Source organism: Crocuta crocuta, unplaced genomic scaffold, assembly GCF_008692635.1.
Source record: "Crocuta crocuta isolate KB4526 unplaced genomic scaffold, BGI_CrCroc_1.0 scaffold31, whole genome shotgun sequence".
In the NCBI taxonomy this organism is placed as follows: domain Eukaryota; kingdom Metazoa; phylum Chordata; class Mammalia; order Carnivora; family Hyaenidae; genus Crocuta; species Crocuta crocuta.
In genome coordinates this window covers 14,517,294-14,538,578 of record NW_027528362.1, presented here as the reverse complement: position 1 = coordinate 14,538,578, position 21,285 = coordinate 14,517,294, and the positions used below count along the sequence as shown (strand labels likewise).

The 21,285-nt window shown below is 62.4% G+C and overlaps 3 protein-coding genes across 5 annotated transcripts in view; all 3 read right to left on the bottom strand.

Annotated features, from left to right (window-relative positions):
• The window catches only part of F10 (coagulation factor X), an 11,876-nt gene extending 4,243 nt beyond the window's left edge, over positions 1-7,633 (bottom strand). For both annotated transcript variants that reach the window (XM_077753924.1, XM_077753925.1), the window contains exons 1-5: positions 7,535-7,633; positions 6,016-6,176; positions 2,640-2,664; positions 1,620-1,733; positions 15-146 (exon numbers count right to left, since the gene is read on the bottom strand). In XM_077753924.1, coding sequence (XP_077610050.1) covers positions 15-146; positions 1,620-1,733; positions 2,640-2,664; positions 6,016-6,176; positions 7,535-7,604 — 502 coding nt within the window. In that variant the 5' untranslated portion in view covers positions 7,605-7,633. The remainder of the gene's footprint in view (positions 1-14; positions 147-1,619; positions 1,734-2,639; positions 2,665-6,015; positions 6,177-7,534) is intronic.
• Positions 7,634-10,772: 3,139 nt separating this feature from the next.
• On the bottom strand, positions 10,773-19,633 carry F7 (coagulation factor VII). 2 transcript variants are annotated; one of them, XM_077753922.1, is made up of 8 exons: positions 19,451-19,633; positions 18,389-18,549; positions 16,642-16,666; positions 16,452-16,565; positions 14,554-14,653; positions 13,693-13,802; positions 11,860-11,983; positions 10,773-11,343 (listed from the first exon to the last, which is right to left on the bottom strand). In XM_077753922.1, exons 1-8 carry the CDS (start codon positions 19,518-19,520, stop codon positions 10,821-10,823), a joined length of 1,227 nt encoding a protein of 408 aa, XP_077610048.1. In that variant the 5' UTR covers positions 19,521-19,633; the 3' UTR covers positions 10,773-10,820. The 2 variants fall into 2 exon arrangements, with proteins under 2 accessions (XP_077610048.1, XP_077610047.1); XM_077753921.1 differs by having other exon boundaries at positions 10,773-11,416; positions 14,513-14,653; positions 19,451-19,609.
• Positions 19,634-20,779: 1,146 nt separating this feature from the next.
• MCF2L (MCF.2 cell line derived transforming sequence like) overlaps positions 20,780-21,285 on the bottom strand; it is a 102,603-nt gene continuing 102,097 nt past the window's right edge. Inside the window, exon 31 of the mRNA XM_077754012.1 lies at positions 20,780-21,095. Coding sequence (XP_077610138.1) covers positions 20,780-21,095 — 316 coding nt within the window. The remainder of the gene's footprint in view (positions 21,096-21,285) is intronic.

Sequence of the window (21,285 nt, the reverse complement as noted above, 5' to 3'; positions counted from 1 at the left end):
CCGTGTGCTCCTACCTGTGGAGATGCAGGACTTGCGGTCGTCCCCGAGGACATAGCCGCTGGCACAGCCGCACACCACGGAACCCTGCTCCTCGCTGCAGAACTGGTCACACTCGCCGTTGTCCAGGCTGCAGGCTTTCCGCGTGGCTGCGTGGGGTGGGGGTGGGGGCAGGAGGGCTCTCAGGACCGGCCGGGGACACCGGGGCCGCAGCCGCGGGAGGAGGGACAGCAGCACTGGGGTGTGTCCACCCGCCGTCCACCCTGAGGGGCTCCCCCGCCAGAGCAGAAGGCTGGCACTGTACAGAACCGCACCGCCAACGGGCAGCTGGTCCCCGTGCAAGCGGGACGGGCACCGGGAGCAGGCTGGGGCCAGGGGACCGCCTCTGTGTGCACGCTCCTCCCCGCCCAGCGGCTCCCGCACCGCGAGGGGCCAGCATGCGGTCCGCTGCCCGGCGCCCAGAGCCCCCCACGCAGCCCCTCCCCCCACAGCCTCATGACCCGTGTGCTCGGCCTGCATGAGCAAGGGCTCCGCCCGGCGGCTCTGCATGCTGCCCGGCTCCGCCTGACACATGGCCCCGGCCGGGCCACTGAAGCTGGAGGGTCCCCTGTGGAATAAAGGGTCTGGGGGACTTTCTGGGGCACTGGGGTCCCGGGCCCAGTGCGGCGGCAGCAGAGACGGCAGGCGCGCACTGCACTCGGGCCGGCCTTTCTGCCGCCAGCTGTGTGGTTTGGGCGGGTTGTCTAAACCCTGTGGGCCTCAGGTTCCTCACCTGTCAAGTGGAGGCCACGCGTCCTCCTCCAGAACCACCCACCGTGGCCAGCACACACCAACATGCGGGCGCACACTCACACCAGTGGCGTCATGGCAACAATTGTGCCACATTCTCCCTCTGGGGTTTTGAGTAAATAATTACGGTGAGAAGATCACCGTTAGCGAAACTTCAGAAAACGCCCAGCGGCTCCGGGCTCAGCCAGACGGTGAGCAGGAGGGGACGCTCCGGGCGGGCAGGGCGACGTGGGACCGATAGCGCCATCGGGGACGGTCCCACAGCGTCCCAGCTGCGAGCACTTTCTAAAGGTTACAGATTAAGTAATCTGAAAGAAATGCCTGTCTTTCTTCTTAGGGAAAACTGGCCTAATATGAATCTAATTTTTATTCAAAAAAAATTAATGACCATATTCACCGTATTAGGAAAACTTCGTGGCTTCCCTGAAGAGTTCACTAAATGTATCAGATTTCAATAACTGGACAATCCCGACGTTCGGAATTGACACGTGCACTGGGGGCGACTCAGAGCCGCTGCCGGGGCCACACGGAGCGTAAGCAGGCGGGCGGCGCCACGCCAGGGTCTCCGTGCTGTGGCCACAGCCTCCAAGGACGGGCCGCAGGTCCCTGCGAGAAGAAGGCTGGCGCCTCTCGCTGTATCTAAAGCCCAGAGGATCGTAGGACTAGCTTTCACTTTCTCGTTTTGGCTGTTTCTACACTGGTGCCGCGTGAGGGAAGCCAGACCCGACGCGGACAGGGCCCGAGACGGCCTCCCTCGGGGCTTTAGCTTCTCCCCTGGCTCCTGACCCTTCCGGTGACCCTGACGCGAAGGCACAGCATGAGAAGGAACTCACACAATTCACAGTTTTTGCCTTCGTACCCTTCCAGGCAGGTGCACGTATAGCCCCCGACGCTGTCTCTGCACTCGCCCTGGTTCTGGCAAGGGCTGTGTTCGCACTGGTCTCCGTCTGCAAAGACAGGGTTCGGGGGCCTGAGCTCGCGGGCAGCTCCGTCATCGCAGAAGTGGCTCTGCTGCGTTGGTCCTGGCACACGTGGTCCAGACAGTTGCATAAACCCGAAGCCCTTCGGTCTCCCTGTGAACATTTCTCCCGTCTGGACTTCATGTCACCCCTCCCCCCGCTTCGCGGCTCTGAGTACGTGATGCTCTTATCTAACTGGGTCATTGATAAGCCCTTCTATTTCTGCTGAGATGTTTGCGTGTTTTCAACGCCAGCTCTGGGCTGGTGGCCGGGGGTGGGGGCAGCCGGAGGGACAGGGGATGGGCCGCCGGCCGACACTTGTTTCTGGGCTGAGCACCAAGACGGCTGTTAGGGCATCTCCCCAAATGGTCTGGAGGTGGAGCGGGAGCGCGAGGGCTGCCGTCCAGCCCCTGTCCAGCCTCACGCTCCTCGGTGCGTTCGGACAACCTGACTTAGAGGCGGGCCCAGCTGCTGTTTTGGGAAATTTGGAAAGTATTAGCAGAATGAAACATGAGTCATGATTAATACCCTTTCACAAGCTGTGAACGTCCAATCCTATTAGAAGCCCTAATCTTTCACACTCTGTGTTCTGTTTCTACCTACTGCCTTGGATCTAAACCTGTCGACAGAGCTTGCTGCTCCTCCAGGAAGCGCGAGCTGACGAAACCCACATTTAAGTAGGTAACAAAACTGGAAGCAGTACGAAGTTAACCCCAAAAGTAATTTCACAATAACTATTATGGACACACACGGAGAGGAAAAGCCTTAGGTGAGGAAGATATAAGCAGGAGCGGAAAGGAAATTCAGGAATAATTTTCACAAGTGAAATACGATCTCCCCCTATTCCAATATCTGAACGAACCCCAGTCGGTATTAAAATAGAAACCATCTCACCTTTATATTTATTCCAGAATTCCGTCTAAAAGGGAAAAAAGATTTTAAAATACATTAGGGAAAACACAGACATTTCACACTGAGGACAACTGTAACTCAACCCGAATAGGATACTTTCCCAAACGGGGCCCTTTCTGGGGCAAATCGCTCTAAAACTGTGCCGTCTGACAGGGGGATGTTCAGGTTCCCTGCGTCTGCATGGACGGGGCTTTGATCGTCTCAGACGCACCATCTCTGTTGAATATCGAACACTTGTTTTCAAGCTAATCACCGACACATGGATTGTACCAAAAATGCTTTGCTCTGTTTGCTACGCCCAAGCCGATCAGTGAACGGTTGGGGTTAGATATCTGGGTCAAAGCTTCGGTATGGGGTCAGATGCTTGGGGGCTAACCGTGTTAAACTGAGAAAATGGGAATTGATAACGGGGTTAAAATGGGACACCGAAACCCTCTATTACACTAGAAAACATTCTGTCTTAGAAATTACGTTTGCTGCGTTCAGTAGTTTGAACAGGGCACCCCCCTCCCCCCACCGCCTATTCAGGCGCCGCCTCAGAACGTGGCCTTAACTGGAAACAGGGTCTTGGCAGATGCAGTCAAGGTGTGCATCACGAACAGACCACATGGGTTCGGGTGGCCCCAGACCAGTGCTGTCAGGAGACACGGAAAGTGCTCGAGGGCCGCACGCGGAGGCAGAGCAGAGACCCGAGCGAGGGCCCTACAGGCTGGCAGCGCCCCGAAGCCAAGGGAGGGCACCGCGCACCTCCCCCTCAGACCGCGGAGAACGGAAGCTGTGCACTCTGGCGTCGTGTTCCAAGGTCAGAATGACTCGGCGGAACCTGGGAGCAGGGGCTGTTTCTGCCCCCGGCACACACGGTACGTCCGCCTCATTAGCAACTAACCTATGTTTCAAACTAAAGAGGAAAAGTCTCCCGAGGTCCCATGCCTCCGGAGCCTGCCCGCTGGTACATACTGCAAGCGTAACATAGGCTCGGAATTTTCTGGAATGCCCTTTGTCATGATGATTTGTATTTCTTGATGTAGCAAGAGATGCGTAGGACCTGTGTTTCCCGCTCCTTCCCGGAACTCTTGGCTTCTGGAAGGCCGCGCCTCCCAGCCGTGGTCCTCGGCTGGGCTCCAATAAAACTCTGTTCCTTTTTATTTATTTTTTTAAAGAAATTCTAGAAGTTTGGTACGTTTGTGTCGACACCTTCCAGACGGAGTCAGCCTGGTGGCGCCTTGATTGGGACCTGCGGCCGCCAGGACTGTGGGAGAGTGAGTTCCCGTCGCTTCCAGGCCCCCAGCCCACGGTGCTTAGTTCCAGAAGCCCCAGGACACAGACACGCTCTTTACGATTCCACCGAGAGCATTACCACACAGCAAAACTACTTTGGTGTCCGTCCCGTGAAACCCGACGCACGCACAGGTGCCGGTAACCACCTCCACGGCCCCCGACGGCCGCGCCGGAGCCACCACAGCCGTGGCCTCCGGGGCATCTACAAACGCACTGGGGCGCCAGTGCTCTCGTGAGCCTGGCTTCTGCGTCCCGATGATGCCCCTGACCCCGGTGCCAGTCACCGCGCCGTCAGTGTGTGTATGCTGCCGAGTAGAACCCACCGCGCCGCGGCTCATGGGTCCCCACGCCCGGCAGGGACAAGGGCACGATTTGTAGTTTGGGGCAATCCAGGTTTCCGTGTGAAAAGAGTGGTATTTCTGCGGGGCAGGCACTCGGGGGTGGGGGCCGGGCCGCCTGCACCTGGCCCCCCCACGGGCCTGGTCCCTGGTTCTAATTCCACACCTATGCGGTGGCGTCTCATCGTGGCTGCAGTCTGCACTTCCGTGCCCGCGGAGGATGCCGGGCGTCTCCCTTGCGTGTTGGCCTCCTGCGGCCCGTCTTGGGAAGCATCCAACCTCATCTTCCGCTCATTATTGTCATCACTTATTTACTTCCTTCTGTCGAGTAGTGACAGTTCTTTACATATTCCAAACACAGACCCTTTGTCAGATGCGTGACTTGCAGATATTTTTTTACTTAATAGCTTGTATTTTTAGTCTTCAATACTTTTCACAGAGCAAGTGTTAAATTTGGAATAAGTCCATTCTTTTTAAGCTTATTTATTTTGAGATACAGAGAACACGAGCAGGGAAGGGGCAGAGACAGGGAGAGAGAGAATCCCAAGCAGGCCCCACTGAGCCCGCACAGAGCCTGACATTGGGCTCGATCTCATGAACCATGAGATCATGACCTGAGCTGAAACCATGGGTCAGCCGCTTACCTGAGACCCCCAGGTGCCCCTGGAATAAGTCCAATTCACACACTTTCTCCTTTATGGGTTATGGGTTTGATGTCGTGTCTAAAAATTTTTGCCTAACTTCACGTCATGACATATCTCCTTAAAGTTCTATGTTTTACCTTTAGATCCTTGATCCATTTTGATTTAATTTTTGTACAGTTGTGAGATTTAGGTCAACGTGGACCCTGTGTGTGTGGAGATGTGCAGATGTCCCCAGACCATCAGTTGGAAAAGTCAATTCACGGGGCCCCTGGTGGCTTAGTCGGTTAAGCATCCGACTTCAGCTCAGGTCATGATCTCACAGTTCGTGGGTTTGGGCCCCGCATCGGGCTCTGTGCTGACAGCTCAGAGCCTGGAGCCTGTTTCAGATTCTGTGACTCCCTCTCTCTCTGACCCTCCCCTGATCACGCTGTCTCTCTCTCTCTCTCTCTCCTAGAAATAAATAAAACATTTTAAAAAAATTAAAAAAAAAAAGACAATTCTTCCTCCACGGATGCCTATGAACCTTTGTTCCTATTTCTGTGGGCCTATTTATGGACCTTCTGGTCTGTCCCCTGATGTAAGCATCGGTCTGCTTAGCGACAGCACGCACGAACGCCTGTGGTTAGTGAAGCTTTGCAGCGAGTCCTTGAATCAGGTAGCGTGATTCCTCTTTCTCAAAGTGGTTTCAGCCATTGTAATTTCTTTGCCTTTCACATTTCCAGTTGTGGAGTCAGCTTGTCTCTCCCTGACGGGGGTTTCTAGCAATGCACCGAGTCTGGGTCTAGCTCTCAGGTGCCCGATGTCAAATATGGCGGTGGCTGTGGATTTGGGCAAAGACCCTGTGGGCTCCGAGTCCCCGTGTGCGGCCCAGCCCGGGAGGTGCGGCCGAGGCCGTGAGTAGTTATTTCAGTGAACATTTTATGTCTTAGAGTCGATTTAACACAACCTCCGGAAGTTCTCACGACCCTCCTGACGGGCTACCCTGCCCCCAGTTTCCCCACCAGAAGGGCTCCCTGCCTCCCAGCCCCGCACACCCGGGCGAGGCTGGCCTCCACCGAGCGGCGCGCCTGTCACAGGGTGCCTGGCACGGGCCCTTACCGTCTGGGCGGTGTCCTCGAAGACTTCGCGGGCCTCCTCGAACGAGCACGTCTCCTCCATACACTCTCTCTCCAGGTTCCCTTTCTTCACCTCTTCCAAGAACGAGTTTGCCCTGCGGACCCTCCCCAGGACGCTGTGGGCGCGCTCCGGGGGCAGGAACACTAGCACACAGGCGGGGACACGGAGCCCAGGGGGCCTCAGCCGCCCGCCTGCCCTGTCCCCTCAGCCCCGCGCCGCCAAGGCCCCTTCCTCATGCCCACCTGGTTCGGGCCGCGGCCGCCCTCCGTGGGGTCAGCTCGCCCCATCCCACGCCANCCCGGCCCTCCCTGGACCCTCCCTTCTCAGAGGGCCTGGGGCCGCCCCCGTGCCCCACCCGGCCCCCACCCTTCCTGCTCTCAGCTCTCAGAAGGGGTGAGCTGTGGTGCCATTGTGATCATGCTCTACAGTCCAAATACGCCTTTTGTCAAGGCCCGGGACACACACACGCCAAACAGCACTTTGAAGATATAGTTCGTATTACAAAGTTTTGTACCGGATTTTTGTTCCACTTCACTGGAGAATCTCACTGGACTGATTTGTGACTCTCAAGGAGTCCCCACCCGCCCGCGTGAAGGTCTTGGGTCCGAGCATCTTGGGACCCCTCCTCCGGCTGCGCCCACCCTGCTTCCTCTCCACCGTGTACGGGGACCCCCGGACCCTCCTCAGCCCTGCACGCCTCTCTCTGCCTTCCTTCTTGCCCTGCCCTCCAAGTTGCTCTCCCCGCTTGCGATCTGCACCCTGAGGCCCGCCCCCCACCCCGCCTCCGCTCGGCGGTGAGCCCCCAGCTCAGGGCGCCAGCTCCCCACGTGCAGAACTGGCCCGGGAGCCAGCGGTCTGGCTTCAGCTAAGGTTCACACGCCTACTGCCCCTGGGGGCCAACGACAGTCACGGTAAGTGCATCTCAGTTGCCCTGGCGTTCAGGTTGGTATACACTAGGTGCTCAGCAGTTAACCCCACCCCAGCTCAGATCGCTTTCCCTGTGTGTCCCCCATTTCCTTTAGCGACATCACTGCCACGCCAGCAACGCCAGACCCCAGCCTGTTCTTTGTGGGCACCCTCACCCGCCCCCCGCCCCCCGGCACGGCTGCACGTGGGTGCTCCCCTTTCTCTCTTCTCACGGCCTCCTCGTCCCCCGCACACCAGGTGCCCCGCTCGCTCCCAGCGCCCCTCCCCTGGCCGAGCCGGCCTGAGGGTGGAGGCGGCGGCTGGAGCCTCATTCTCCTTCGGCCGTGGACGCCCCTCTCTGCCTGTGACCCCCACGGGCTCACTCTGGCCATGGAGGGCGCTTCTCTCCATCTCTCTCAGTCTCTCCCTCTTTCCCCCGCACGGGCCCCTGTGTGTGACCGCCGGCCTGCGGTCTGGCGCCCACCCACCCGGCCCAGCCGTGTCACGCACTGTGGGGGTGTGAGCGCGTCACTCTGGCCCCCACTGCCCCCCGCACCCGGGGGTCACCCTGCAGTCCGCAGGGTGAGGGACTTACCGCCGTCCCCCGGCGGCAGGAGGCAGGCCAGGGAGGGGCTGAGCAGGACGAGGGGCAGCGGGCCCGCCATGCTGTGGCCAAGGACAGCGCGTCTGTCCCGCCGTGACGGGCCTCCAGGGCAAGGGTCACCTCCCCGCCCCGCCGGCCGGCTGACCTCCTCTTATCAGCGCCTCCTGATTGGAGCCTGGGCCGGGGAGGGGCTGGGGGCCGCTGACCTCGCGGGGCAGGGCCACCCTGCAGATGCAGCCTTGGGGGGCTCCGGGCCCGAGGGGCCAGCCGCGGGCACAGCAGGTTTTAAGGGAATAAAAGTGTCCTTCCATAGTTTCCAGATGTTGTGTCTACTGTCATTTTGTCCTTCGGCCACGACACCAGCTAAGTGTCATTTCCCATCCTTCCTGTAGAACAGGAGCTTGGGGACAGCAGGTGTCAGCCCAAGGCCGTCAGGCGCACGTGGGCTGTGAACCCGAGGCCGTCGGCCACAGCGGCGGCCCTTCTGCCCACGGCCTCTGTCTCCAGATGGCATCAGGGGGCGCCACCAAGTGCCACCATCACAGAGGGGCTTGGTGCCCGGGCTTCGCCTGCACGTCAGTCCCGCTGAAGTCCGGGGGCTCCAGGAGGCAGGGGCGTCGGCCCCTCTGGGCTGCGGGCTCCTGCCCACAGGCCCCTGCCCGGTGCAGCCAGTGCCAGCCCAGGACACCTGGCCCGAGGTCGGGGGTGCACACCCCACGGGGGGAGGGAGCCTCACAGCCAGTCCACGTCTCTCTCACACAGAGGCCGGTCTGGCCCCCCCGGGAGGGGGAGGGGAAGAGAAACACGGAGCCACTGGCCAGCTCACGGCACACAGGATGCGGGAGGCTCGTCTGCTTGGCTCCCGCCCGGGGAGGTCACATGACCAGGCGCCGTGTCCCCCCCCAGGACACACGATGGCACCGGAAATAGCTCAAGTCTGTGTTAGCCCAAGGCGGCTCAGCCCACGGCAGCCAGGCCGTGGGGTGGTTGTGGGCCACGTGCCAGGGCCCCTTGGAGAGGGGACACAGGGACACAGAGACAGGGACAGAGAAGGAGAGATAGAGAGGGAGAGAGAGACACAGAGAGAGAGACGGGGAGCCGGAGCCGGAGGCAGGGCTGGAGACACAGCCCGTACCCCACGGCGCCCACTGCACCCGACATTCTGCACGTGGCGAGTGGCCTCCGGCGCCCATGGCGCTGGGACAGAAGCCTGTGCCGCCCACTTGTTTGCCGCGGGCTGTGGGGCACAGAGCAAGTGCTGGGCAGACCCTCCCGGACCGAATGAGTCAGTGACGTCCCGAAAGCCTCCTGCTCTGGCTGGTCGTTCCCAGGGGGCTCGTTCACCTGCAGAGCCTGGCCCTGGGGGACGGGGGGTGGGGGGGCCCTGGGCCCGTCTCGCTGGCCTCTCTGTCTCTGGGTACGTTCAGCATGTGGGGGAGACGGGGTCCTGGGTGAGCCTGTCCCTGTCCCCTGGCGGCCGGTGGTGGGAGTGACGTGGAAGCCCGTGGGCACATCAGCTCTGCTGCCTTTAGGGCCTGCCCCGACGTCACCGGGCACCCGCGCTGTGGCGGCTCTCCAGGCAGGGCCCGCGTCTCCCCCGATGGCCAGGGCGCCCTGAGCCCGCCTGGTGGGCTCCTGGAGCAGCCCTTTAGCCCATCCTGCTCTCTTCCCTCCAGGAGAGGGGCCAGCCCGCCCCTGCTCCCCGGGCCCGGGCTCCTGGCTGCTCCCGGATTCCGGACGCAGGACTCCCCTCCGTGCCCGCAGCCCGAGCTGTGGGGCAGGGGAAGCCGGAGGCTGGCAGACCGGCTCTGCCGTCCACGGTACAGCGAGCCCTCCCCGGCTCTCGTCGTATGTGCTCCAGACCGTCCTGGTCGCCAGCACGGAGCCTGTTTCGTAGACGCGGAGCCCGGGCACAGGGCGGGAGGTGGCCTGGCCGACGCAGGGGGCTGAGGAGACTGCGACCTGGCCGGGCAGTGAACCTCTGTGTCAAGGCCCAGACGGTGACCACGTCCAGCTCCGGGGACAGGTGGCCAGACCGTCTCTGTCCCAGTGGCTCTGTGCTGCGGTCTGAGCAGCCGAGGAGGCCGGGTAAGGAGTGGGCGTGTCCCAAGAACCCTTGACAAACCAGGCGGGTGGCCCGGGGTCACTCTGCATTAACATGGCTTGACCCATCGGCCCGGCAAGTCCAGCACCAGATGCACCGCGTTGGGCACTGCTGGGGTCCCAGGCCGGGGGACGGCGGCTAGTCGCCCCCCGCCCCCCCCGCCACCGTGAGTGTGTCTCCAGAGGCGGCGGGGCTCTTACCACCTCACCGTGTTCAGGGGCCCCCACTTCCATGCCATCTCCCTCCCCCACTGGATGGCTTGTTCCTCGCTCCTCCGTGGCCTAGTGGCTTTAGGCTGAGCGGGCCCCACCATCACCTGAGGGACTTGATAAAACCGTCACTCACTGGGTCCTTCCCGGATCCCCTGATGTGGCAGGACTGAGGAACCTGATGGCTCTCAGGCAGGGGTTCCCCGGGCCCCTCATTGAGGACCGTTGTTGACTAGGGCCTCGGCCCAGTTCTGTAGAGTTTGGGGAGCCACAGCCTCCAAAACCCGTCGGCGTGCGCTTGGTTTTGAAAACCAGCCTCCGTGGAGGGAGGCCCATCTCAGGGGCGCTGTGAGTGTGAGAGCGAGCGCGGCCCCAGGGCGAGCACCAGGGCCTCAGCGGGGTGAGGAGGCGCCCGCATGGCCGGCAGCCACAGACAGCCCTTGGGAGGCGCGCCCGCTGGCGGGCCAGTGGCAAACGCCATATGGGGGGGTGACAGCCTTCCATTTTATGGTCAAAGCTACAAACACAGAAAGATCTGGAAGGATGGTCATCAGGATGAATGGATGATGCTTCCTATGAATGTGAAATGAAGGCAAGATGCTTGTGCAAGAGAGACAGGAATGGAACGTGAAGATGTGAGCACGCAGGTGTGTGCACGTTGATGTGTGTGTGCTGATGTGCACACACTGGTGTGAGCACGCCGGTGTGTGCACCCTGATGTGCACATGCCGATGTGTGGATGCAGGTGTGTGCACCCTGATGTGTGTGCTGATGTGAGCACGCAATGTGTGGATGCAGGTGTGTGCTTGCTGATGTGTGTGTGCCTACGTGAGCACGCAGGTGTGAGCACGTGGATGTGAGCACACAGTCAGGGGAGCCGTCCTCCCCTNCTCAAGGAGAGCAGGGCGTTTCCGGATTCGAGCGGGACGGGCGGCAGCTTTATTCCGGCGGCCCCGCGCTGAGGCTAGGGCAGTGGGGCCCGGAGGAGGCCGCTCGAGGTGGGGCTGGAGCGCATGAGCCTGCGCAGCCACTCGGTGTACTGGGAGACCCTGGTGTACACCCCGAAGTGACCCTCGGCCGCACAGCCCTCCCCCCAGCTGACGACGCCCGTCAGGTACCAGGTGCCCTGGAACTTGGTGGCGTGCGGGCCCCCGCTGTCGCCCTTGCAGGCGTCCTTGCTCCCGTCCAGGTAGCCGGCGCAGAACATGTTCTCGGTGACGGCCGGGGAGCCCGCCTTCCTGCGCGACTGCTCCTGGCAGTCCTGGGTCATCAGCCGGGGCACGTCGATGGCCATGAGCTGCAGGGCCGTGACGCCCCTGTCCAGCAGCAGGCCCCAGCCGCTGACGGTGGAGAAGCGGATGAAGGCCAGCGTCCTCTCGGAGAAGGCCCTCTCGGGCAGACACAGGGGCACCACGTGGTCGGTGAAGGCCACGGGCGTCTGCAGGCGCAGCAGGGCGATGTCGTGGTTCGTCTTGCGGGGGATGTACCTGTTGGGGATGATGACCTGGGCGACGTGCCGCTCCTGCTCCTCGCCTTCCTCCTCGCGGAGGTCGTGCTCGCCTGCGGGGGACCCGCACCGCTCACACCTGGCCCCACGGCCTGCCTCTGCGGCGGCAGGGGCCCTGCGCCCCGCCCCAGGCTGGTGGGAGCGGCGCCCCCGGGCGGCCACCGCAGGGCTCTGCTTGGAGTGTGAATCGGGGCAAATCTGGGTGAATCTGGGGGTCCTGAGAGCACGTGAGCAGGGCTGTCTGATCCCCCCAGTCTTCCCAGACCCTCCCCAGGGCGCGCAGCATCCCATCGCCCACCAGGCAACCTGGGGGCTCTCGGCCTAAGCGAGAAGGGAGGAGAGCAGAGCATCACCTCCGTGACTTTACGTGGGTGGAGAGGCTGGGGGGCCGTGGCCACAGTGGGACCCTGTGGCCGCGGGGTCTGCCCGGACACTGCCCACTTCTCTGTTTGGAGACACTGGCCACGCTCGGCAGGCTGGGAGCCAGGAAACTCACCCAGTATGACTGTCAGGTTCTCCCAGTTCTTGATTTTGTCGAAGCAGTGGGCTGCAGAGACCACCCAGGCGGCGTCGAGCAGGGTGCCCCCGCATATCAGCACGCCGTCCAGCTTCAGTGCAGCCTGGCCAGGCACAGCGGACAGAGGTCGCGTCACAACTCTGCGGGGCGCACCTTTCCCGTGCCCCCGGGGCCCCGGTGGCCACCTTCCCAGCCAGCTAAGGCAATGTGGGGCTCATGGGTGCTGGCCCGACCGCGGAGCGTGGGCGCCGGTCCCCCTGCACACCCCCGGCACGCCAGGCCTGCAAAGATGGGCCAAGCGTCGTGCTCCAGGGCATGTGGGGGGGAAGAGGGAGCGTTCTGCGGCACCAGGCACAATTCTCGGGGCACAGCGGGCCCCATAAGTGCTTCCTTTCCTTCTCCCCAAAAGCGAGGAGGGTGCTGGGCGGGTCCCGAGTGCAGCTTGGGGGCAGGCCCTTCCTCTGCAGTGGTTTTTGCAGTGCGGGCGGAAGGAGCCCGAGTCTGTGGCCAGCTGGCCTGCGACAGGGAGGAGCCGAAAGGCCAGAGGTTGGCCCGGCCGAGGGTGAGGGAGGTCACCACGTGCTGTGGAGAGGCGGATCAACCAGGGGGTCGGCCGGTCGGAGGAGGCCTGGTGTCCCGAGTGTGGACAGCAGGCCCAAGGATGCCAGGAAGGGCCCCCTCCTCCCCCGAGCCAGCAAACATCAGCCCTCGGAGAAACATCTGCCCGTGTGCTTGCAGGCTCAGAGCTGGGCCCCTGCCTGTGGAAGACGGGACATCGGGTGCCCGAAAATCGCACCTGGCCCTGCAGCCCCAGCCATGAGGGGAGGCCTGGGGTGCTGGTTGCAGCCGGATAGGAGCCTGGATCTCGGCGGGCCTCAGTTTCCCCACCTGTCTCCTGGGGTTGAGGTCCTGGGGCACATGTGGGGGGCGCGTGCTTGCTGCAGCTCCCTCTGCCCGCAGAGAGCCCTCCCGGGTGCTGTGTGCTGCAGACACGCAGAGACCCACCTGTGTGGCCCCCCCCGCCGCACACCGCCAATCACGGGCGCGCTGGTGAATGCACCAGTCCCGCTTGGACGTGTCTAGCTTACGTGACCCTTGGACCGCCAGCAGCTGGGGTCCTGCAGGTTGCTGGGGAGTGGTCCCAGACCGCACAGGTGCCATGCAGGCCCTGCCCCCTGCCCTGCGGGGCGGGGGGAACGGCAGCCTAGCCAAAATTGCAGCTTCTAGGCCGGTCTGCACGGGGCCGGGTGGCAGCAAAGCTGGACTGGGGCTGCCGCCAGCCTGGAGCCATGCCCAGGGGGACGTGAGCCTCCAACGTCCCCTCCAAGGCTCTACTGTGTTAACAACTCTTAACAGTCGAACCCGGGCGTCCCCACGGGAAGGGTCTGGAGGATGGCCAGGTCGGGCTCAGACACCCGAGTGCACATATGTGGCTCTTGTGAGATGCTGATTTTGGCCCAATGGGTCTGGGGGCCTGAGGCTCCGCATTTCCAACGGGGACCAGGCTCACAGGCTGCCCTTCACACATGAGCACGTGCAGGGACAGCCCGCCCTGCCTCAGTTTCCAGAGGCATAGGGTTCAGATCCTGCCTCTGCCATCTGTCACTGGTGGCCTCGGCTCCNGCGGCGGCCGAGGAGGAGGCGGGAGGAGACAGGATGAGAGCCAGGGGGCAGGTGCCGCCGGGGTGCTGAACCCAGGCAGACGGACCGAGGGGAGGGCACAGGCGTGGGCTTCACAACCGGGAGGAAGGAGACGGGCCGGGCTCCTGCGGCCGACCACCCACTTTCCCTCTGGGGGCCCCGGAGCCTTACCTGCCAGGGACACTCTCCCTTGGGGCACACCTTGCCACCCACAATTCGGCCTCGGGGGTCGCTGCCGTTTCTCTTTTCCAGAACGGGTATTTTCCCACACGGATACTCCACTGTAGGAAACGGACCGTCAGGCCGTGGGGGATGGGCTCTGTGGNCGCCCCGGAGCTGTGCAGGGGCAGAGGGCCCTCCTGCTTGAAACCCAGTTCGGCCATTTCCCCGGGGGAGCGACATGCCGCCTGACCAAGGAGATGGACACGCGTCTGACGGCCGACCGGCCCTTGGGCAAGGGCGCTGCCGTGTTCACCCTGCTCCGGCTTCCCCAGTAAAGTCCCCGGGCGGGAGGGGACACCGTTTGAGGCGGGAGCTGAGCTTCTGGCGCTAGCGGGGGCGGGGCCCACCTCACTCTGCACAGACAGGCTGTGGGCGCCCCAGCCGCTGGGAGTGCATTTGTTCCAGACTGAACTGGGGAAAATTTCCATTTTCCTAAAAGTGCTTTCCTTTTTAAAAAAGCCATGGCATGCAGACCATGCTGCAGTCGGTGCAGACCCCGCGTGGGGTCGTGGGGCCCCCCCGCAGGGCAGCGAAGGGGGGTGGGCAGGACAGTGGCGGGGTGGGCGGGCCTGCCTCCGACAGGCGGGTGGCCCAACCGCTCTGGAGCGGCTCCTGCTGTGGCCTGTTCTTGAGTGGGCAAGGCGTGGTCATCACGTAGTAGGTGTTCGGTGAGTGGTACCCTTGTCATCTGTCGGCCGTGCAGGAATGGGTGGCTCATCGGGAAGGAACCAGAGCACAGCGCCCAGAGCTGGCCCCCGAGGACCATCACCTGTGGGCACACAGGACACCCCGTCGTCCTGGAGCGCGTACCCCTCGTGGCACCGGCAGGAGCGGCCAGTCTCCGCGTGGTCGTGGCAGTACTGCTCACAGCCTCCGTTCTCGTTCATACAGATCAGCTGCTCCTTTTTGTCTGAGGACAGGAAGGGGACAGACTGAGAGGGGCCTGTGCTGGTCAGGGAGAGCCAGCCCTCATTCTGCATGAAAGTGGTGCTTAGCTGCTGGCTGCATAGACGGCCAGGTACCAGCCTGCTCTGGATCGATCCAGAAGGGTGGCCTGGGAGTGTGTGCGGTCCCACGTCTGAGCAGCTTAGCCAGTTGGGACACAGGGCTGACACATGGGGCCTCTGTGCTCCCCTCCCAGCAGCTGGTGAGAGCTGGGGAGGGCCTGGGGACAGTAAAAGTGTCCACCGCAAGTGGAGACCTGCTGGCAAGGGGCCAGGCAGGTGAGATGGTTCTGTAGCCAGGCCCTGGTGCCCCGGTGACCTGGCTGGGGCTGACCACTGGCTCAGACAGATGGAGATGACGGATGTTCACTGAAGGGCAGTGCTATGATGTGGGAGATGGGTTAGCTCACTGTGCCAGTTGAGGGTCCCCAGTGGGAAGGCCTGGCCCAGAAGTGAATTCACACCAGGGCTGCTGAGCACCGTGGTCCTGGGTGATTCACGCCAGGGCTCCTGAGTAATGTGGTCCTGGGTGATTCACACCAGGGCTGCTGAGCACCATGGTCCTGGGTGATTCACACCAGGGCTGCTGAGCACCGTGGTCCTGGGTGATTCACGCCAGGGCTCCTGAGTAATGTGGTCCTGGGTGATTCACACCAGGGCTGCTGAGTAATGTGGTCCTGGGTGATTCACACCAGGGCTGCTGAGCACCGTGGTCCTGGGTGATTCACACCAGGGCTCCTGAGCACCGTGGTCCTGGAGGCTTCATACCAAGGTTCCTGAGCATAAAGGGCCGGGCAAGGACACTGAGGCTTTGTAGGCCTGGATAACTGGCTAGAAGCATCCTCCTTCCTCTCTCCTTCCCTCCCTGGCCTCTGGTTTGCTTGGAGCACAAGGTGGCTGTGGCCCACATGAGCTCCTGCAGTGTCGGAATGTACACTGGGCGGTAAGGGATTGAAGTCACCCAAAGAGAGATTTGCCTTCGCCCTCAGCTCCTGGGAGGCGACCTCCACACCCTCGCTGATCAAGCTGGACTCTTAATTTTATCTGTCTGATAAGAATGTTGTTTCCCTGGGGGCCTTGGGCCGTGCTAGATGGTGTAACAATGTGGGGTCCTGGGCCACATAGTGTCACCCTGACCTCTGGAGGCCTGGAGACTAAGGTCAGTGTATGTGCTGAGCCCCAGGAAGACGCCCAGGTGTGGAGGCGCGTGTGCCCACTGGGCTGGCGGTTCTCCTGAAGCCTCGTCACACCTTGCTCTTGGAGAAGGAACGAGTGTCTGCAGAGGACACCTGGAAATCCACACCTGCCCCTGTGCTGGCTTTAATCCGTATCCGTCCACCGTAACTTTGAGTACGTCGGCCTTCAGTGGGTGCTGTGGGTCCCCCCTGCCAATTATTGTCCCTGGGACGGCCCGAGGAACCCCTCAACTTCACAGTATTTTAATATCGGAACGGTGAAAAAATATCTCACGCTTTTGTAATAGCAAGTAGGGAAGACGAAGTTTACCCACTGTCTGGGCTGGACACTGGGCCGTGACATGGCACCCTCCCCGGGCCCGTCCCGGTGGATCCGAGGGGGTTTGTCTTTCCCAGAAGTGGGCAAGGGGTGATCAAGTTTGAGATTTAGCACCTGACGGCCTCAGATCCAAGCCTGTCAAGGTCACTGAGCCCAATATCCCACTGGGGCTGAGGCCCAGCCCGCGCCCTGCCAGGCCGTGCCCATCAGCCTCCTGGGGGCTCTGCCCACAAACTGTGGGGTCCTCACTTGTCTCACAGTTCCGGCCCTTGAAATCATCGAGGCAGAAGCAGAGGTAGGACTGGAGCTGGTCCTCGCAGGAGCCTCCATTCTGGCACGGATTCGAGGCGCATTGGTCCCCATCTGCAGGGCGAGCCAGGGTCAGGGCGCTGCGGGGAGGCTGGCGGGCAGGGGTGAGGCGGGCCGTTCACCTACTCACCGTTGTAAGAAATCCAGAACTGCTTCTGAGGGGACAGAGAGGAAGCCACATGAGACACACATTCACAAATATCTGTGGCACCCACAGAACGAACGGGGGATTTGGGGTGAACAGTGCTGGTCTGGGGGCTGCTGACTTGGTGCCCTCTGAGGTGGGCTCTGGAAGCCAGATTTTTCCTCTGGAGATGAGGGGAGTTCACCCAGGGCGAGGGGGTGCTTTCCTACTCCCGGCCCCTCCACCCCACATCGCCGAGGCCACCAGAGGTCACACGTTTCCCTCTCTGGATTCAGAATTCCCCAGTTCCTGCCCCACTTCGGCCACCTCCGAGACATGGCCCTGGGACAGGACACGTGCTCTCTGAGCCTCCGTTTCCTCCTCTGGTGCCGGCGGACCATCCACACACAGGGACAGCAGGAGGAAAAGGCAGTAAAAGATGCAAAGGCTCCAGTAATGCTCATTCCTGAGGAATGTTCTGGGCAAGCAAACAAACTCACAGGACCACTCTGAGAATAAAATGAGCTGACAACCGTGGGAAATGACTTGAGAAACCAAGTGGGGCACAAATGCAGGAAATGGCCGTCCTCAGTGTGCCTGGAGAAGGTCATGTGAGCCAACACCTCAGAGAGTCCTACTTCCTGTTTGGTGTGGGCTGTCCTGTGAGCGTGAGACATCTGGCCTGTGAGTGTGAGATGTCTGTCCTGCGGGTGTGAGGCGGGTATCCTGTGAGTGTGAGGCGGGTGTCCTGTGAGTGTGAGGCGGGTGTCCTGTGAACATGAGGTGAGTATCTTGTGAGCGTGGGGTGGGTGTCCTGTGAGTGTGAGGCGGGTGTCCTGTGAGTGTGAGGCGGGTGTCCTGTGAACATGAGGTATCTTGTGAGCATGGGGTGGGTGTCCTCTGAATGTGAGGCAAGTGTCCTGTGTGAGGCGGGTGTCCTATGAGTATGATGTAGGTGTCCTGTGAGTGTGAGCTGAGTGTCCTGTGAGTGTGAGGTGGGTGTCCTGTGATTGTGAGGCTGGTCTCCTCTGAACGTGAGGCAAGTGTCCTGTGTGAGGCAGGTGTCTTGTGAGTGTGAGGCGGGTGTCCTGTGAGTGTGAGCTGAGTGTCCTCTGAGTGTGAGGTGGGTGTCCTGTGAGCAAGAGGCAGGTATCCTGTGAACATGAGGTGAGTGTCTTGTGAGCATGAGGTGAGTGTCTTGTGAATGTGGGGTGGGTGTCCTGTGAGTGTGAGGTGGGTGTCCTGTGAACGTGAGGCGGGTGTCCTGTGAGTGTGAGGTGGGTGTCCTGTGAACATGAGGTGAGTGTCCTGTGAGCGTGAGACGTCCCGTGAGAAGTGTGGATTTGTCCCCCCATAACCACACCCCCAGTGGAGTGGGACGTGTGTGGATATTCTGTCTGAGAGGGAACAGCAGTGGGCGGCTCCCTCCGGGCTCACGTGGGCAGCGTGGCCCCGACACGTTTGCTCACTCACGCTGCGCTCAAGAGAGAGGCCGCCCAGGCCAGTCTCCCTCCCGTCTGCTTGGTTGGCAGCACCTGCATGGAGCACGGGCCGCTTTGGGGGCAGGGGGACCATCCACGGGATGGCGGGGGACACACGGAGCCTGCTTTTCAAACCACGTTTTCCGGCTGGAAATGACGGCGCCCTGACTGACAAGAGAGCCGCCCTTCTGGGGACGTGACCCGGGACACGGTGCGCGGGGCCCTCGCCACCGCACAAGCAGGGCGCCGGGGACTCCAGGCGGCGGACTCACCGTCCTCTCGGCGTTCTGGAAGATCTCCTTGGCCTCCTCGAAGGAGCACTGCTCCTCCATGCACTCCCTCTCCAGGGAGCCGGTCCTCAGCTCCTCCAGGAACGAGTTGGCGCGCCTGCGCCTGTGCAGGACGCCGTGGGCCTCCTCCTGCGTGAGGAAGACTGACACACGGGTCCCGTGAGCCCTTCGCCGCCGGCCACGCCCAGAACGTCGTGTCCCAGGGAGGAACGCGACAAGAAATACGTTGGTCTTGTTGTAATTTGACGCACGGTAGCTTTGGCCCGGCCGCCCCACCTCTAGGCTTCAGCCTAACAAACCCGGCCACAAAGACACCTGACGTGGCAGTCAGGCCACTACGTGACGATGTCCTCTGTCCCATGAAGTACACACTTAAGAAGAAGCAATATTAAATGAAACAAGATGATGATAACATATACTGTAGAATCCCTCTTTGCAAATAAAGCGAACATGCGCATACGTACACGCTCGGGTCATGGACTGAGGGAGCACATACTCCAGGGTTAAAAGTTACTCGGTTTCAAAGTGTGTACCATCAACTCTGTGCACCGCGCCCCTGCACTGGGACGTTCACCGGGAGTGCTAGCATGGCTAGAAGGTGCCCTGGCGGCCTACGGGGGGCGGGGGGGTGGCTAGGGTGTGACTCCGAGAGAGAGGTGAGCGGCAGGGGAGGAGGGGACGGCAGGAGAGGGAGGGGCAGCTCCCAGGCCACCAGGGAGGGAGGCCCCATGTCTTCTTTACAGAGACAGCATCTCACGTGTGGATTCCTGCGAAGCCACCCAGTCTGGAGAGAGAGGTTGAGGGAACCTCAAATGGAGGGGTGGGTGAGGAGAGCGCTGGGTGGGGACCTGCCTGGGCGACCAACCCGCGCAGCGTCTACCCGCAGCGGGCAGCAAATGTGCAGCAAAAAGCGCCCAGGGAGCCAGTCACCTCTGGCCGGGGCCGGTGAGCCTGTGGCCTCTGGCCCTGGCCCCGACTTCCCGCCGCTGCCTTTCCCTGGAGCCCCTCCCACAGCGGTACCGGGGACCCTCCACCCTGACATACCTGCAGCCAGAGACGCCTGCAGGCAGAGCAGAGAGCAGAGGACGGCCAGCCCTCGGGGCCCGGACACCATGGCGAGGCCTGGGTCGTGCGGTCTGTTGACATTCCAGGCGCGGTGGGGGGGCGGGCAAAGTCCTGGCCTCCATCTGGACAGAGGGCGGGGAAGAGGCCTGGCCTCCCAAACCCAGGGGCGGGGCGGGCGGCTGTGTCCGTGAACTCCGGCGTCCTTCTCGGAGGCGTCTGCTTCGGGATGTGTATCTGGCATGTGCCCCCCAGATGTGGTTGAGAACCTGAAGCCCTTGGGACTGAGGGTGCAGTTGGGACGCAGATCCAAGTTGGTGGCAGGCTGTGGCTGCGGGAGTACCTCCGGGGGCAGCAGAGGGCGGCTCCGGTGCGGGTGGGAGCACTCTCGAAAGAGAGCTGCGGCCGAGACCCACACGGGGCCTCCTTGCCGGGGCCACCGGGTTTCCTGGGTGAGCCAGGGAGTAAGTAGCACCTGCCCCGGGCTGAGCCCCGCTCTGTGACCCTCCAGGCCCCCCTGTGCCGACCTGGCCCCTCCCTGGCCCCCTGGCACCGTCAGTCACCCCAACAAGGCTCACGTGGGCGTCCAGCCTCCGGTGGGGTCTGGCCTCGACCCTCTGAAATAACATTTCCGCAAACGGTGGAGACTGGGATGCCTGCTCGGCCCCTCTCGTGCGAGGGAGCCACAAGAGCGAGGGGTCCCAGCTCTCAGTCTCTGCCGGAGAACGTGTTTCGTGGACCCCCTCGCTGGCTGCTGGGGAGCCGCTGTTGGTGGGGGAGGGGCTCCCCACTTCCCACCACACCTGTGCCCGGCCTTCCGGGGAGTCCCCGGACGGCGGGGCGTGCTGGCTCCGTCTCTCCCAGCTTGGGGAGAAGTGTCTCAGCCTGGAGCCCCCGCCCCTACATCTGGCTGACGTCTCCTCCGAGTGGGTGGGGGTGCTGTCGGTCCGTGTCGGTCCACACGTGGCACCTGCGAGCTCAGCGCCTTCCTGACTCCTGGCCGCCCCGTGACAGGGCTGCACACGCCGATGGAAATCTACTGTGCCGGCTCTGGAGGCCATAGGTCCTTGAGCACGATGTCTGCGGCAGGGCCTTGCTCTCTCTCCGGAGGCTGTGGGGGAGGGCCTGCCAGCCCCTTCCAGCTGGGGGGGGTCCTGGGGGGCTCCGGGCCCCGCCGGCAGACACAGCACTGCAGTCTGCCTGGGCGGGCACACGGCCCCCGGTCTGGGCGTGCGTCCCGAGCTCTCTCTCCTTACAGAGACACCACCCCTGGGTCAGGGCCCCCACTCCAGTGACTCGTCATAACCTATTCTACCGGCGAGGGTCCTGCTTCTGAGCAAGGCTGCATCCAGGGGTCCCGGGCGGTGTGAACCCAGGGGACACCGTCCGCAGATGCTTGTGGCTCCCCTGGAGCGGGGCCGCGGCCGGGGCTGTTCTCAGAGCCGGGTGCCGGGCGTCTGGCCGTGGACTCAGGGGGCGACTGGCCAGCAGGCGTGGGGAAGGGACGCTCCTCGTCCGCCCGCCCAAAGCCGCGGGGAACTGATTTCCACGGACGACCTGCCAGGCAGCCTGGATTCGGGACACGTGCTGGACTGAAGCCTTTGAGGCCGAGGGTGCCGTGGGTCCCCTGGGGAGGGGTGGGCAGCACAGGCCAGCAGGGCACGTGGCTGAGGCACCGCTTCCCCACGGACACTTCCAAGTGGCCTTTTCTCCACGAAAGACCGCCAAGTGTGGGCACGGAGCGATCCTACCCCAGGCCCCGTGCCTGGGCGGGACAGAGGGACATCTGTGCAGCCCTGTGAGCAGGACCCGTCCCC